Below are 15,932 nucleotides of genomic sequence, written 5' to 3'. Positions count from 1 at the left end.
TGGAGGCCTCGGCCTGCTCGGTGAGGGCGTTCTCCCTGTGGGAGCTTGACAGAGCTGCCGTCCTCGGTGCAGGACCAGTCAGTCTGGGACTGAAACCGCAGAGGTTTCCATGGCAGACGGTCGGAAAGCCAAGAGTTGGCCTGAAAGAGGAAGAGGACGTTTTATTGTGAAAGAGTGTGTGCAGCAGCTGCAGAGTTTTAGAGGAACACACTCTTGTTTTTGTGTCTTTATTTATTGTAGGGCCTGAGTGCAGACAAATGTCACTCTGTCCCTTTTTGTTTCATCATAAAGGTCAGCTGTTTTTATTCTGCAGCTTCAATGTTTCTGTCAAACACGAGAAATGTGTTTCCTCGACTTTCGCCACCAGATGGCGCCAAACACACACACACAGACACACACACACACAGGAGGGCTGTGATTGGCTCTCTCACGGCTGAAGTCACGCGCACAAACTTTCTGACAAGGCAAAGCGTGTTTCCGGCAGTATCACAAAATAAAAGCAGCAGTAACTGATGCAGGAAAATGAGTGAAAGGAGAGTTTTTGAAGCTGCATTTTGGAAATATTTTAGTTGAGTTGAGTTTTAAAACGTTTCTTTAACCCAGGAAACATCTCTAATAAGTGTTAATATATTTCTGTTAATCATTTTAATCGTTTTTAACCCTTAATGAGTAAGCTTGCCCTAACGAGATTTGATGCTTTTCTTTGTGACGTGAGAATGAATTTAGGTTCACAATGAAGTAAAACTAGGTCAACTAAAAGAAAGGAAAACTTTAGAACGGGACAAATAACTAAAACTAGACAGCGAAAGCACGATTACAGGTGAATAACCGAATAGCCACTTTTCAATAACATGAAAAATAAAATAACATAAATTTTAAAAAAAGAACAAAAATCAAACCACGCAGAAAAATAAGGCAAACTGTAATTATCATTGTATAAAACTTAAATTGACTGTGCAGTGAACTCAGACAACGCACACAGGCAACATTACAGTGACATCGGTGGCAGGTGTGCAGGCAGGAAGCACAAACAGGTAAACCGCAGGTAAACGCTCCACATCTTAACAACGCTCAGTTTTGTCTCTGTGCTCTTATTTTGGAAGGCCCCAGAGGTCGCCAGACTTCCTGTTATGTCTGGCCGTCGGGGGAGCATGACATAGCCCCCACCTCCTCCTCCCCCCGGTGAGCGTGCAGACAGTCTGGATGCAGACGGAGTCGCACGCGGACGCGCCGACGGACGAACCTCCGGCCTCACGGACCCGGCAGCGGATCATAGCCGAGCGGAGAGCGCCGAGCCCGGTGAGTGCGCCGCAGGAGCCCGCTGAGAGCTTTTGTAATTCTTCTGTGAACAACTGTTGATGCAGCAGTCGGGTCAGCCAGTGAGCGTCAGGCATCGTCAGCATCTGATGACGTCATAGAGCCACGGCCACGACGTCATGTTGCTTACAGTTTGATGAAAAAATGAAAGCAATCAGTAGTGAGACGAGGATGTGCATGTGTGGTGATCCTGTCTCCTCCTCACCTCTCTGTCTGTCTCAGAGGGAAGTGACGTGTGTGGGGGGACAGGAGTACTTCTGATCACTGACAATACGATCAATATCAGCCCCTGCTCTGTATCTGTGCTCAGGGACCGTATGAGGTCACCTGTGGATCAGCTATAGGATCTGTTCCTGGCCCACGGGCACACCTGAGCGTCCCACCTGTCTGTGTGTTCCTGTCATGTATTTCCTGTTCCTCTGGCTGGTGGGTTCACGTGAAACCTGACAACGACCTCAGCGTTTATCACGGGTCTGTGTGATGTCACCGAGGGCACACAAGCCCCACCCACATAGATCTGTCCGGGGAAGTCTTTTTATGGATCTGATTGTTGAGCCGTCTGAGCAGATTCTGTTTTACTTTATCAGGTGACCATGTCGGTGCTCGGCCCCGCCCCCAGCAGCGCAGACGCCTGCCTCAGCATCGTCCACAGTCTGATGTGCCACCGGCAGGGCGGCGAGAACGAGGGCTTTGCCAAGCGCGCCATCGAGAGTCTGGTGAAAAAGCTGAAGGAGAAGAAGGACGAACTGGACTCGCTCATCACCGCCGTCACCACCAACGGCGTGCACCCCAGCAAGTGTGTCACCATCCAGAGGACGCTGGACGGCCGGCTGCAGGTACGGCGGTGAAAACCCGACAGAGGGCCCACAGGAAGGCTTGAGGCTCAGAGAGGAAGTAGTCACCTTATTTTATTCTGACAGAGTTAGAAAGATAACAGGACTTCAAAGAAAAAGTCTTTAAAGTCTTCAGGCTCCGCCCCTCACCTGGTCTGCACCTGATCCTGTCCTTCCTGTGTCCTCTGTCGGCGCTCCAGGAGCTCCTCACCGCTGATATAATAATAATGATGATGATGATGATGGAGCTGTGAGCAGCAGCCTGGGTGTGTCCCCCAGTCTCTCAGTAATTATGAGACCAGAGGACAGAGCACACCTCAGTCTGCTGAGCAGGTTCACACCAGGAACAGCTGATCCGGCCCACAGCGCACCCCTCCCCCCACAGTCCCACTAAAACATGCGACACCTTCTCAGGAACTTCTGAAACATTCACAGACCCTTTAAACCAAAACGTCCCCACCCCACGAACCGTAAAAGGAGACGTGGTTCACCTGAGGACATTGTCTCCATCCCCACTCCGTCATCCTGTGTATGCTGCTGTTAAAATGTTTCTGTGATAAGTTCAGGTTGGTGGGAATATGCTTTAAGGATGCAGGGCTGGGCGGGGCACACAGGTGAGCCGCACACCTGTAGCAGGCTCCTGTCACGGAGCGCTGCTTCATTAAACCTCAGCCTCCATTCGCCGCAGCGTCGCCTGATGAGCGAGCTCTGGAGCGCGTGCCTGTGCGAGGGCGGTGGGCCTGAGCTGACGCCGTTTCAGTCTGAGGGTCGGCATGTGAGCGAGGAAGACCCGAGAGATCAAACCTCGAAGGCATAACCAATAAAACGGAAGCGGTTAGAACCACGTTACAGCGTCGGTGTGACTGCAGGATCCTGCAGAACGTCGCAGGTCTCACATCCAAACAGCAGCAGGAGGAGGAGGAGGAAGGGCAGGCTGGCTTGTTTTGTCTGAAACACAGGAAAGGGGCCGGGTTAACTTAAGCCAGACAGTCTGGTGTGTGTGTGTGTGTGTGTACAGCTGTCTTTGTGAGCACCTTGTTAGACTCAGGACCCGTTTGTGGCCCTCGCTTCAGAGCCGGTTTCAGGGCTCAGGTTTGGGTTCAGGGTCGTGTGTGTGTGTGTGTGTGTGTGTGTGTGTGTGTGTGTGTAAGCATGCAGAGGACGGGAATGTGGACTCGTCTGGGACTCTGGTGGATTTCATACCGCAGAGTTTCCACACTGTAAGAAATGACGTGCTGCTGCAGACATTGACCCAGAGAGGACGAGATGATTTTGTCTCCCATTAAAAAATCGAGAAGCTCAGCCTGTGGCCAAAAGCAGAGCTTTGTCTTGACTTTTACATGAAATATTTCTGTTTCTGTTTGGTTTCTGTCGGCTCTTTGAGTTCTTTTCTCCTCGTTTCCTAGTTTTGCTCTAACAGGTTTACCTTTTAGAGGTTAAAATCCCAGCTTCATGTGTCAGAGTGTAAATGTTTCAGTCAGTGTTTCGCTCTCACTCTTGTCTTAAACATGAAACTTTACTTCTTGTCTCATAGTTTTAGTTCAGCGAGTCGACGTTTTCGTCATCCTATAGTTTTGTTATTTGATTGGTTTAGTTTTGGATTTTGAAATCAAACCTTTTGCGTCTGAATTTTTTAATCTATTTTTGTCTCAGTTTTGAATTATAAGCAGTGTTAGTGTAATATCTCACATATTTATGTCACAATCTTTTCCTCAGATATTTGACTTTATCTGATTTTTTTCTTGAATTTCTCCCTTTCAGTCGTAGATTTGCATGAATAACAATAAGACGTCCTTTTATAATTTTCTTGTGCTTTTTGTTTGGTGATTTTTCTACCCGGGCCTCCGTGTAAACCCCTGATTCTCCGTCACCTCGTCAGTTATGTTTCTAAATGATGTCCAACTCGGTCTTTAACGTGTTCGTATTTGAAGGAAAAGTGCGATGTGTGTTTCTTCTCTGATGAGCAGTTTGTGTTTTCACTTTTCGTAGTCAGGAACAAACCGGAGACGTTCCTTCTGAATGTGTCATCATGTGAAAGCTCTCCAGATCAAACAAACAAACCCTGGTATATTTGGTATCTTTGGAAAGTTTTGCTAAAATCTTTCTGTGTTGCTGTTTGCTTGTTTTGGGGTTTGGATGTTGTTTTTGCAGCATGCCTGCTTCTCATAGCTCAGAGAGGTGAACACGGCGACACCTTTGGAAAAAACCCAGAAAACAGGAACAAACATTAGTTTGAACTTAACACTTAAAGTTTAAGAAACAGAGTAAAGACACGAGGAGAGTCTGAACGAGCAGGCGGTCGTTCAAAATGTGGATAAAAGGTGATTTAAAAGAAAGTGCTGTTTCAGTTTACGTTCAGTGTGGGGACCTGGCCCTTTGAGCAGGTTTATGAGGACATTTTTTGCAGCGTGTGTGTGTGAGATTGTTTTGTCTGCAATCTTATCCCTGCCCTTCACCTGTGCACACAGAACAGACCTCGTCCATCAGATTTAAAGCAGCACATTCACAAACCTGTGGCTTTGAGACGTTTACAGCCTGCGGGGATTTTCTGAGTTTAAAGTTTGTTTAGTGAACGCATCGGTGAGAATAAACATCCTCATTAGGGTTTTCCTACAATTAAGGGACCCGGTTAACACACAGCAACATTCATCATCAAACGTTTTATCGAACAACTTCTAAATACTCGGGACCCGCCTCTCTGTGGACTTCCTGCTCCATAGCGGGCGCTGTCGAGCTCAGCAGAAATGGTTCCACCTTTAGACGTTTCACAGGTTTTCTCCTGCAGTAAACGCTTTTTGTTAGAGACGTCACAGCACTGCGAGGTGCTTTACAGCGTCCTCCATTTTGGTTTGGGGCGTGAAGCGAGCAGCCTCCTGACAGCGTCGCCTTCACCCCGCTGCTCCTGTCCTGCACACCTGGAGCTCCTGCTGGGCTTTAACTGTGGAAACAGGCACCTGTCCTAAAACCTTAGCAGCACAATCAGCAAGCGTTAGCAGCATGCTAGTGTTTTATGGTCAGAATTAGCTTCACTGAGAGGAACTGAAGGAGGAAGAGTGCTTTTATCCAGGCTGGATTCATGGACACTAAAATCCAAAGTCTCTGTTTAGCTCCGCTCACTTTGATCTCACAGCGCCCCCTAGGTGAACTGCAGCTAATGTTTGTCAGGTGTGCCCACACTCAGCTGGGGACAGAATACAGAGAAACGCCCCCTGCAGGCTGGAGCTATGTTGGCTCTGTGTTGGGATCTCACTGGGGCGACCGTGGCTCAGGGGGTTGGGAAGCGTATCTGTAACCGGAAGGTCGCCGGTTCGATCCCCGGGCTCTCTGTCCTGGTCATTGTGTCCTTGGGCAAGACACTTTACCCTACCGCCTACTGGTGATGGCCAGAGGGGCCGATGGCGCGATATGGCAGCCTGGCTTCTATCAGTCTGCCCCAGGGCAGCTGTGGCTACACCTGTAGCCTCCACCAGTGTGTGAATGTGAGAGTGAATGAATAGTGGCATTGTAAAGCGCTTTGGGTGCCTTGAAAAGCGCTATATAAATGCAATCCATTATTATTATGTCTGACCTGAACTTTTTGCAGCGTTCTGAGGCTGAGGTCAGACGTGATGTCATGCTTGTGGTTTGGCATAATCACCTGACACACACGCACAGTGTTTGTGCTCAGCATGACTCAGTCTGCTGTCACAGAGTTTATTTAAGCTTACATGTTTCCTCGCTGACTGTCTGTCTCACCTGTGCAGGTAGCGGGTAGAAAAGGCTTCCCTCATGTGATCTACGCCCGCCTGTGGCGGTGGCCAGACCTCCACAAGAACGAGCTGAAGCACGTCAAGTTCTGTCAGTTTGCCTTCGACCTGAAGTACGACAGCGTGTGTGTGAACCCCTACCACTACGAGAGGGTAGCGTCCCCCGCCACAGGTAACCCTGCACACCTGCTGCCCTCTGTGATTGGTCTGATTGGGCCGTGAGTCATCGGGCTGCAGCAGCGTTTGGTTTTAGGCGTCTTTGCTGCTTTGATGGAAACACGGTCACAGCTTTAAACACTGTGTGTGTCTGTGTGTGTGTGTGTGTCTGTATGTGTGTTTCTGTGTGTGTGTGTGTGTGTGTGTGTGTGTGTGCGTCTGTGTGTGTGTGTGTGCGTCTGTGTGTGTGTCTGTTTCTGTCTCTGTGTGTGTGTCTGTATGTGTGTTTCTGTGTCTGTGTGTGTGTGTTTGTGTGTGCGTCTGTGTGTGTGTGTGTGCGTCTGTGTGTGTGTCTGTTTCTGTCTCTGTGTGTGTGTCTGTGTGTGTGTGTGTGTGGTCGCTCCTGTTGGGCTCTGAAGGTTTTGGAGCGTCTCTGTTATCTGCCCTCGTGTCTGAGCAGAAGTCAGACTAAACACCGTGGTGACCGTTTCTATTTCCGAAGACACTCTGGAGCCCACACAGACACACACACAGAGACAGAAACAGACACACACACACAGAAATGCCAGTTAATTAACTAACATCCAATCAAAACCATCCAATTTCTCTCATCGAACTCGCTCCACCTTCTTCTCGGTCTGTTACTATGGTAACTTCACAGCAGCCATGTTATTGGTCAGATGATGTCATTAAATTCTCCAAAAGGCTCCAACAGCACAAACACAGTTGAAATGTCCAGAACAATGACTGTAGAAAACATGGATGACGCGACAGCTCCCCAAAAATGAAGCCAAAACGTCTCTTTCGCCCCCTGGTGTCTGGCTGCAGTATAGGTCATAAACCCCGCCTCCTCCATGTTAGCGGCTGGGACTAAATAAATTTATTCTCCTCAGATAATTTTTTCCCAAAGATTCTTTCCTTTGTTATCAATAGTTCTCATCATGCTGATTGATGTCCAAGGGGTCTCCTCTCCCATAAGTCTGATTCTAATTCCTACCGCGGTGATGTTAAATTGGGGTGAAACATCATCATAGCAGCTTTGACTGGCAGCTGCAGTCACGGAGAAACTTGCGTATCTCTGTTCGGGAATAGAAGATAGAGCGTAAGCTCTGAGAGGAGGGCCAGCGTTTACGCTTCGAAAACACGACCGAGTGTTTTAACCTGACAGCCTGAGGTGTTCTTCAGTAAACTGGACTACCCGACAGAAGGACCTGAGGCCCCGCTGCACTTTTTCAGTAAGTTAAACGTGTTTGTCAGCTAATCCGTAACTACCGTCCTTAGCTAGCTCCTGAGACCTAGCTAGCTAAGATGAGGACTCGGCTGTCAGGGTTCGTTTAGCTAATCTGTGCAGGTGAATGAATTTACACCGACTGAAGACCCGGGCTGCTCAGTCACTAATTACCGTTACTGTACTTTTATTACAAGTATTTTACTGTAAAAGCAACAGGCTGCATCCTGCTTCAGCTCCTGTGCAGAGCTGATTATTAAATATGTGCAAGCAACAGCATGTTTTCAGTCTCCACATGTGTAAAGACAATAACACCATTTTATTTTTATTTTTTTTAAGCTTGTGCTTCAGTAACTCCTCATTAATAAGTAACTATGGATTAAACTGTAGAAGTGAAAAAAATGTAAGAGAAGAGCTTCAGATCCTGAGTGTGAGGACAGAAGGATCAGCTTTATTTCAGATTTAAGTGATAAACTTTATAATTCAGTTTGTGATGATTCTGATCTCTTTGTGATTACAGGAGCTGCCCTCAGATTCAGACCTCAGCACCACCCAGTGACAGCACAGATCATCCAACATGTTCACATGTTAACTGCAAAATGAACTGATGAAAACAGTGCAAAGGTTAAAGTGCCACACGTGCTGTAGTCAAAGCTGCAGCTTTATTGATAAAGTTAAAGACAAAAAACAAAAGGATTAATCACTCATGTAACTGTGTCACTGTATATCAGCATTAACAGGACCTCAGTTTGATGTTTCATAAAGCTGCTGATCTCAGACCTGCACAGCTTCCAGTTTAAACACTTGATGTACTCAGCTGCATGAAGAGCACGTTTGAGTTTCTCTGACACAATTAAATAAAACCTGATGAAGGTCAAAGGTCGTCACTTGTATGTTAAACTACAAACTGGTGATCTGGAATTCTTTCACAGTTTTTTGCAGATAGTGTGAATCACTTTATGGTAAATAACATAGTTATTCATACCCAAGTAACCAGAGAGGATCATATATTTTTAAATATTAAGCCCGGAGCCTCTTGGGAGTATCTGACTATTTATAACATTACACAAACCAAAGGTCTCATCACAGTGTTGATGAAATGCTGGGTGTATCCATCTCCTGGGGCGGGCCTACGTACGTACAAACTCCAAAACACTTGCAAACTAAAAAACACATGCAAACTCCAAAACACGTACAAACTCCAAAACACTTGCAAACTCCAAAACACGTACAAACTCCAAAACACATGCAAACTCCAAAACACGTACAAACTCCAAAACACTTGCAAACTCCAAAACACGTACAAACTCCAAAACACATGCAAACTCCAAAACACGTACAAACTAAAAAACACATGCAAACTCCAAAACACGTACAAACTCCAAAACACGTACAAACTCCAAAACACATGCAAACTCCAAAACACGTACAAACTCCAAAACACGTACAAACTCCAAAACACTTGCAAACTCCAAAACACGTACAAACTCCAAAACACATGCAAACTCCAAAACACGTACAAACTCCAAAACACTTGCAAAATCCAAAACACTTGCAAACTCAAAAACACGTACAAACTCCAAAACACATGCAAACTAAAAAACACATGCAAACTCCAAAACACATGCAAACTCAAAAACACGTACAAACTCCAAAACACATGCAAACTCCAAAACACGTACAAACTCCAAAACACGTACAAACTCCAAAACACGTACAAACTCCAAAACACTTGCAAACTCCAAAACACGTACAAACTCCAAAACACATGCAAACTCCAAAACACGTACAAACTCCAAAACACTTGCAAACTCCAAAACACGTACAAACTCCAAAACACATGCAAACTCCAAAACACGTACAAACTAAAAAACACATGCAAACTCCAAAACACTTGCAAAATCCAAAACACTTGCAAACTCAAAAACACGTACAAACTCCAAAACACATGCAAACTAAAAAAACACATGCAAACTCCAAAACACATGCAAACTCCAAAACACGTACAAACTCCAAAACACTTGCAAACTAAAAAACACGTACAAACTCCAAAACACATGCAAACTAAAAAACACTTGCAAACTAAAAAACACATGCAAACTCCAAAACACGTACAAACTCCAAAACACATGCAAACTCCAAAACACGTACAAACTCCAAAACACTTGCAAACTAAAAAACACATGCAAACTCCAAAACACATGCAAACTCCAAAACACTTGCAAACTAAAAAACACTTGCAAACTAAAAAACACATGCAAACTCCAAAACACGTACAAACTCCAAAACACTTGCAAACTCCAAAACACATGCAAACTCCAAAACACGTACAAACTCCAAAACACATGCAAACTCCAAAACACGTACAAACTCCAAAACACTTGCAAACTAAAAAACACGTACAAACTCCAAAACACATGCAAACTAAAAAACACATGCAAACTCCAAAACACTTGCAAACTCAAAAACACGTACAAACTCCAAAACACATGCAAACTAAAAAACACTTGCAAAATCCAAAACACTTGCAAACTCCAAAACACGTACAAACTCCAAAACACTTGCAAACTCCAAAACACGTACAAACTCCAAAACACGTACAAACTCCAAAACACGTACAAACTCCAAAACACTTGCAAAATCCAAAACACTTGCAAACTCAAAAACACTTGCAAACTCAAAAACACAACGGACGTGCTCCAGGACGCTAGGGGCAGTGTTGAGCTTTTGTTACCTAGTAACTACACAAGCCAGGAAGTACCAATGACCGGATTTGGGGTTTGCAGCCTTAAAGGCCGCATTTTAAGGCCGATTACCTCACAGCGACAAGAGAAGGCTTTCCGAATTCAAAGGCTGCCCGAAATGCGGCCCTGAAATGCGTCCTTAATTTCCCTGAATTTTAAGGATGGGTCGGTGTAGCCTTCATGGCCCAACATATCCCAGACTTCATAGTGCGGTGGTGGTGTGGATAATTTTGCCGAAAAAAAAACGGTGGAAGCGGAGCGGAGGAAGAGTAAACTTTCAGAAGTAAGTACTGAATATTATGTCACTTATTTATGCGCAAATGTTTTTTTAATGAAGAACATGAAACCATTATTGTTGGCCACATGTCGGGAAAGTTGACATTAGCGATGTTTGTACTTTCAGAATTAACTTGGTTTTAAAGCCTTTACTTTAATAAATATATATATAGTCGACCTTAATCTTACAGAGATTGTGATGATTTTGTAGATAATTAAAGTCAGTCATATATCCACAAACACAACAAGCTGAAAGTCAGTGATGCTGCTCGGTTTGCAGTCCTGAACATCACGGCACAAGCAGGATTCACTGCACTGTTAATGTGAGCTATGTTATATTGCTGCCTCTGTTCGGTGGTGTCGAGCCAAACGGACTTTAACGTGTGTTTGAACGAGCTGACGGTTCACTCGTTAAGCTGAAAGAAAGATGCTTTAATCACAGCAGTCACACATGTGTCCACTGCACCATCTGGAACTCTTCTTGTTTACACTCGTAATAACACAAACACTAAATCCTGCTTCTCTGGTGCTGTTGTGTAGCAGTGTGTACACCTGAGACTGTCACCTGTCTGTCTGTCCTGCACTCTCTCTCTGTTTCTTTCTCTCTGATTGTGGAATAAAAGTATGAACATGTGTTTATAAGTTACACTTGTGTCTGAATCCTGCAGCTTATCACACATTTGATTTCCATGTGTGACAACTGCAAGTGTCCAGAGTGAGGACAGACTGAGGGACCCACTGCTGCACATCATCTGTGAGGCTTTGCAGCCCTGATGATCCACCAGGACAAACTCAGCAGTGTGTGAGGAAGAGGAGGAGGAAGAGCCAGCAGCAGCTGACAGATGGAGAGAATAGACAGACTGTTCCCTGTTTGTGAAGGACTGCTAGGAAAGTTTAACATAACTGTCTGTGCTGAATCAGTCTTATTAGGTAATGTTCACATAATGTGATCATCCCAGTGTTTCCAGTGTGGGAGAAAGTACTCAGAGTACTCAGGGCCTTCATGTTACACACTATGAAAGGCAGCAACAAGTTTAATGTTCAGAAACCTAAAGTATGTATCTGCAGCAGAATGGAGCTAAAATAAATGTTTGTTCCAGTTCTATGAAGCTTTGAGTGTTTTGGATCAGTAGCACTGCTTTGTTTGTTGCATCATATTGCTGTAATTGTTTATATGCTTTATATATTCTGAGGTAAGTTGATCTATAGTGTTACATATTCTATAAGGATGTTATGTTGTCAATGGAAAATTGTATTTAGTAGTCAGTATAATCTTTTAGTGATATAAGTTTGCATATGGTAGAATACTGCATGTAGTTATTTGTATTAGGAAATATTCAACCATGTATACTTAGAGGCATATAATTAATTGTGTGTGATCTCTAACAGGCTGCAGGCTTGGGGTGCATCCCAGGAATGCACCCCCACGTCTGGGAGCATGAGAGCTCATACCTTGTTTTATTGTTTTACGGCAGGATTAACGTAGCTATGTCTGTTTTAGTTTAAGTGCTTCTTTACATATAGATGAACTGCTGGACTTCCTCACCATGTTATCTAGGGTGGGGGAGACTACCCCCTTTCCTGACCAAGGATGCACCTTTTGTGCTCTCATGACCCTTTGATCAGCAGGACACACACACACACACACACACACACACACACACACACACACACACACACACACACCTACTGAAGTATAAATAAAGATTGGGGCAGTTTCTTAGTGCGAGTCTCAGTCTGGAGGCTGCCCTTGCTAGCAAGAAGTTCTGTGTGTTTCTCTTCTCTGAGTCTTTACTGAAGAAGTGTTTTAGAATATTTTCCCTAACATATGTGTTTGTAGACTTTCTGCCCAGTTTGACCCATTTAGCAGAAGTCAACTTGTTTAAGGCTCTGATATCTATTCTGTATGACTTAAAGCAGTTATGACATGGTCTGATTTTCTCACCCAATAAAGGAATATTTCATATATCAGTCTACCCTTCATTCTATCAGAAACAGTTATCACAGCTTGTACATTTTCTTTTTATAAATATATGTAAGCAATGAGCCAAATTTAGTAATGGCAACATACTGAAGTAACAACATTTGTCTCTGATATATGATACACCTATATATACACTGTCAAAGATACTTGTCTTTGAGTGAAGATTTAAGGTGATAAGACATAACTGCAACTTGAATCTGTACTGAAGCTCAGTATTTGACACAGAGTTCATGTTCACTGCTGTAATAGCTAATAATGATTAATATAATAACTATAATATTGGCCATATTATATTTACATTACCAAAGTGATATGACTTTAGTCTCATGAACAACATTAGCTAATTCTTATTTACTAACTAATCTTAAATAACTGTTCAGTACAGAAATGAAGCCCAAAAATCATGTTTTACTGTCCTGTGGTCTCAGCCTCAGATACTTATCAAATCACACAAAGCTCTTGTAGAAACAAACAAATGAACAAAATATATTCTCCCTCATTTCTGTCAAACCAAGTTGTATGACACGTTTCCAGCGGTTAGTATCATGGTTGCTAGGCAACCTGGGAAGCGCGACAGAGACTAGACCGTCCCATACAGACAAACTTGCCGTTTATTTTGCAAATAGAGCTCAACACTGCCCCTAGCGTCCTGGGGCCCGTTCTTCGTACCTCGCTAAGTAGGTTAGCCGGATTAGATTGTTGACGATTTCGCGTGATCCTGGATCAGTCGGTTCCCCGAAGCTCATCCGGGACTTGCTGTCATAGCAACAGAGCCGTAAGCGTAAACCTGCTCGGGAGCAGGTTTACTTTATGTAAACAGGATTAGATCGCGGCCACGCAGGTATGTCCGCTTCATTTATACGAAAGCAACAGCGATAAATAAATAACATCAATGTAACTGAAGATAATGCAGCACTTGATCCTTTTATTGATGTCACACAGATACATACAGGTCATTTCCTAAAAAAGGGAAATGTACTATTAACATTCTATTACATGTATGTGATTATTACAGATGTAAGTCAGATTTCAGAGTAGTAATTGTAAATTACTTCGTGTAATCAAGATGAGAGACCACGGCTATAAAAGCGAAGGTGGATTTGGGAAGTCTGTCGCAGTCATGTCCTGTCCGTTTACGCGAGCAACCCATTGCGGAAGGTGCAAGATTGATAAGGAGAGTCCTCAGAATTCAGCGTATATTGCGGGACAGACAGGATCCTTTAGCTCAGCGCGACAGTGTGCTCATTGAGAGATATCGATTTTCCCGTGAGGATATTATTTACTTAACCAACTTGTTGACGAGGGGGTGCAGGACCACCACCTGTCTTTTTTTGCTCTGCCCTTTTCTTGGTTGCTGTTATAAACAAACAAACAGATTATTTCAGGCTCTCTTTCCAAGAGACGAAAAGCAATATAAGTGATAAATATTACCATTCTGTAGAATATTCTTATATTTCACTTTTACTTGTTCCCATGTTCTAGTGGGTCCTGTTGTGGCTCTAATGTGAAAGAGGATATAATATAACAATATAATATAATGTAATATAATATTGGATAATATAGTGTAATATAATAAATCTACCCTACCGCCTACTGGTGTTGGCCAGAGGGGCCGATGGCGCAATATGGCAGCCTGGCTTCTGTCAGTCTGCCCCAGGGCAGCTGTGGCTACAACCGTAGCTGCCTCCACCAGTGTGTGAATGTGAGAGTGAATGAATAGTGGCATTGTAAAGCGCTTTGGGTGCCTTGAAAAGCGCTATATAAATCCAATATATTATTATTATTATTATTAAATTACTTACGAGTTTAATTTGTCAGCAACTTCCTGCCAGCCCTCTCTCCTTGCTTTTGCAGCCTTTGCAGTGTTCCCTTGCGTTCTGATTAAACTCTGAAACTCCTGAAATCCCTCACTCAGGAGTTCTTGCTCTGCTGCCGAAAAATACCGAGCCGAGCGCGCTCCTTCGACATTTTCGCCGACCAATCAGAGGGTTGCCGATCAATGTTTCTACTATCGATGCGTAGCCCCTTTTATGACACCCAGTGATGTCACATTACTGCGTCCAGCTGTACTAATCGTCAACAGCAGGTGTGTTCGGGGAACCGGATTAGCGAGCTCACGGTTAGCGCGATGATTTGATCTTGGATGTGTCATTTGATCTTGGATGTAGTAAGCGACGTACGAAGAACGGGCCCCTGGAGCACTTCCGTTGTGTTTTTGAGTTTGCAAGTGTTTTGGATTTTGCAAGTGTTTTGGAGTTTGTACGTGTTTTGGAGTTTGCATGTGCTTTTTAGTTTGCAAGTGTTTTTTAGTTTGCAAGTGTTTTGGATTTTGCAAGCGTTTTGGAGTTTGTACGTGTTTTGGAGTTTGCATGTGTTTTTTAGTTTGCAAGTGTTTTTTAGTTTGCATGTGTTTTGGAATTTGCATGTGTTTTGGAGTTTGCAAGTGTTTTGGAGTTTGTACGTGCTTTGTCTCTAGGGGCCACCGTAGTAGATGGCTCTGAAGATTTAAACAGTTTTAGATCCATTACACTCACAGTTTTATGTTAAAATCTCAAAGGACAGCATTATATTTTTGATATTAACAGTAACTCTGGGCTTCTGTAGAGTGTGCAGATGATCTCATCACTGTCTAAAAATGGATAACAAAACCTAAGCAGTGCTGAATCATTCAATAATACAGACTATTAGAGTAACGGATGTGTAGCATCGCTAACTAGCTAACAACAAGCCTCAAACACATTGCGTATTCTAGCGGCTAATCTAGCGCCTTGCTAATCTATGTGTCTTTTTCATAACAGTGACATGGTTGTATTTACCTTAATTAAACAAGTCGTCAGTCGCGGTAAACCCATCAGCAAATAAACTGGAGCAGCCGGGCTACGTAAAAAGTGTAGGGGGCGTGTTTGCGGTCACGTCCAGCAGGTGTGTCGGCGGGAGTGTAACACAGTCGCTCCACCTTAAGTCCCTACTGCGCAGACTCTGGCAAGATGGCAGCTTCCAGAGGCGGGATATTTTGGCTTCATTTTTGTAGAATGGGAGGAGGTGCTGTCACGTTGTCCATGTTTTCTACAGTCATTGGGTCCAGATCAGGTGAAGCTAACAGACAGTTAGAAGCTACAGTTGCCTGTGTCACCATCCACCTGTCAGTCAAAGAGGCCACGCCCCTAATATTGCAAACAGGTGAAAAGGATACTGTACTCAGAAATACATGTACATTAGTGGGTAATTATGTCTTCCAACCACCTGAAGCATTCTTATAAACGTATAATTAAAGTATTAAAACAACAGAGGAGCGTGCGTCCGACTAATGGTGTGTTAAACATGTGGCTACAGACAGCTGCATATGTAGGCAGACGAGGGAAGAAGTCATAGGACTTCTTATGTGTTCAGACTCAAAATATGAAGGCTGATACTAGTGTTTTCTCTTCAGTGAACAGGGCCTCTTCACCAAAGATAAAGAAAGAGACAACGCCACCGCCATCTTAACAAACACTCATCTTCTTCCTCCTGACCTCCAGCTTCATCTCCTGAACTGAAGTCAGGGCTCTAACTCTTGAAAATGTGCATAAACATGCTTATTTATTCCCGATATTGTCACAGATAATTATTTTCAGCAGTTTAGACCTGCCGTCTCCAGATAGCTAAACA

General features: G+C 44.0%; 2 protein-coding genes across 4 annotated transcripts in view; one reads left to right on the top strand and one right to left on the bottom strand.

Annotated features, from left to right (window-relative positions):
- LOC308406448 (mothers against decapentaplegic homolog 4-like) overlaps positions 1–15,932 on the top strand; it is a 33,996-nt gene that overhangs the window by 11,026 nt on the left and 7,038 nt on the right. For 2 of the 3 annotated variants that reach the window (XM_080897476.1, XM_080897475.1), the window contains exons 2-4: positions 1,104–1,299; positions 1,905–2,153; positions 5,894–6,068. In XM_080897476.1, coding sequence (XP_080753602.1) covers positions 1,204–1,299; positions 1,905–2,153; positions 5,894–6,068 — 520 coding nt within the window. In that variant the 5' untranslated portion in view covers positions 1,104–1,203. Of the gene's footprint in view, positions 1–909; positions 1,300–1,904; positions 2,154–5,893; positions 6,069–15,932 lie in introns of those variants that run through there. The other variant, XM_080897477.1, reaches the window with a different exon arrangement.
- Positions 7,895–14,476, bottom strand: LOC308406449 (uncharacterized protein). The gene is made up of 2 exons (XM_080897478.1): positions 14,087–14,476; positions 7,895–13,638 (listed from the first exon to the last, which is right to left on the bottom strand). Exon 2 carries the CDS (start codon positions 9,715–9,717, stop codon positions 8,335–8,337), a length of 1,383 nt encoding a protein of 460 aa, XP_080753604.1. The 5' UTR covers positions 9,718–13,638; positions 14,087–14,476; the 3' UTR covers positions 7,895–8,334.

The sequence above is a fragment of the Rhamphochromis sp. 'chilingali' genome (genome assembly GCF_963969265.1).
Source record: "Rhamphochromis sp. 'chilingali' genome assembly, chromosome: 11".
NCBI classification, from domain to species: Eukaryota; Metazoa; Chordata; class Actinopteri; order Cichliformes; family Cichlidae; genus Rhamphochromis; species Rhamphochromis sp. 'chilingali'.
The sequence above is the reverse complement of the archived record's forward strand: the minus strand, read 5'-3'. Positions and strand labels throughout refer to the sequence as shown.